Source organism: Triticum dicoccoides, chromosome 2A, assembly GCF_002162155.2.
Source record: "Triticum dicoccoides isolate Atlit2015 ecotype Zavitan chromosome 2A, WEW_v2.0, whole genome shotgun sequence".
NCBI classification, from domain to species: domain Eukaryota; kingdom Viridiplantae; phylum Streptophyta; class Magnoliopsida; order Poales; family Poaceae; genus Triticum; species Triticum dicoccoides.
In genome coordinates this window covers 778,569,894-778,570,976 of record NC_041382.1, presented here as the reverse complement: position 1 = coordinate 778,570,976, position 1,083 = coordinate 778,569,894, and the positions used below count along the sequence as shown (strand labels likewise).

General features: G+C 56.3%; 1 protein-coding gene across 1 annotated transcript in view; it reads right to left on the bottom strand.

Annotated features, from left to right (window-relative positions):
- The window catches only part of LOC119352488, a 4,248-nt gene extending 3,165 nt beyond the window's left edge, over positions 1 to 1,083 (bottom strand). The window contains exon 1 of the mRNA XM_037619107.1: positions 4 to 1,083. Within this exon, the coding sequence (XP_037475004.1) occupies positions 4 to 371 (368 nt within the window). The 5' untranslated portion in view covers positions 372 to 1,083. The remainder of the gene's footprint in view (positions 1 to 3) is intronic.

The window sequence follows — 1,083 nt, the reverse complement described above, 5'->3', positions numbered from 1 at the left end:
TCCGGGTCTGGGCAGTCGGAGCTCCAGAAGATGTCATGGTCAACGACGACGAAATTCCCCAACGTGAAGCCACCCTCGTAGGGCACCAGCTCGTGGATGCACTCGCCGGTTTCGGTGCCCGCCGCCACCAGCGCCACTGCCAGTACCAGCAGCATCGCCGGCGGCCACCTCGCCATGGCGGCTGGCGCGACCGTGGAGACCAGGTCTGGATTCCGGGTTGGGCGGGCGAGGCGGTGAGTTTCGCTTGGGTTCGGGAGGAGAGAGACTGAGGGCGACTGGGAGTCTGGAACGATCTCCTCTGCTAGACCTGTAGACATCACAGTCACAGGAGAGTCAACCGGGGCAGTCGGGTCGAGGTCGCCCAAATCCATGACCGATAATTAATGGCCAGCGCTGGGCGCCGGTGCGCCCGCCCAAACGTTTCGGCCGGTCCTCGTGCAGCCGCACAATTAGTGTTTCCAGAACCGCACGATTCAGCGAGCTATCCCACGCACGTCTGCTTCTTCCTCGCTTCAGATCTACCATATCCTCTGCGGTGGTTTGCGCATAGCCCCCACCCCGCCGCTCATTGGCTCACCGCCACCGCTCGGCGGCTCACCGCGGCTGCCCGCCGGCTCACAGGATGAAGCACGCTGTGGCCGCTCGCCTCGCTGGACAACTGCAAAAAATCTCTGTTTTGGCAGGTTCCAGCAAAATCAATTGCTGTTTCCAGCAGAAAAACACAAAGGCTGCAGAAAAGGAAAAAAAAAGAACACAGTCTTCTCCGTCGCCACCCAGCACCTTCTCGTTGGTTGAAGCAAATCCTCTGGCCGGTTCAGCAAAAAGAAATACTGTTTCCAGCAAAAAACAAGAAAGAATACTGCAAAAAAATCAGCGCGAGCACCACCTCGCCTGTGGAAGCAATCCCATGAGCCAGCTCCAGCAAAGAAAAATGCAAGTTCCAGCAAAAATCAATTACAACAAAAACACTTCCGTCCCCACAAAAAATTTAACATGCAGGTTCCAGCAAAAAATGCTACTAGTAGAAGCAAAAACTACCAATGGTTCCAGCATCCCCGTTGCCCGGTTCCAGAACGGTCACCA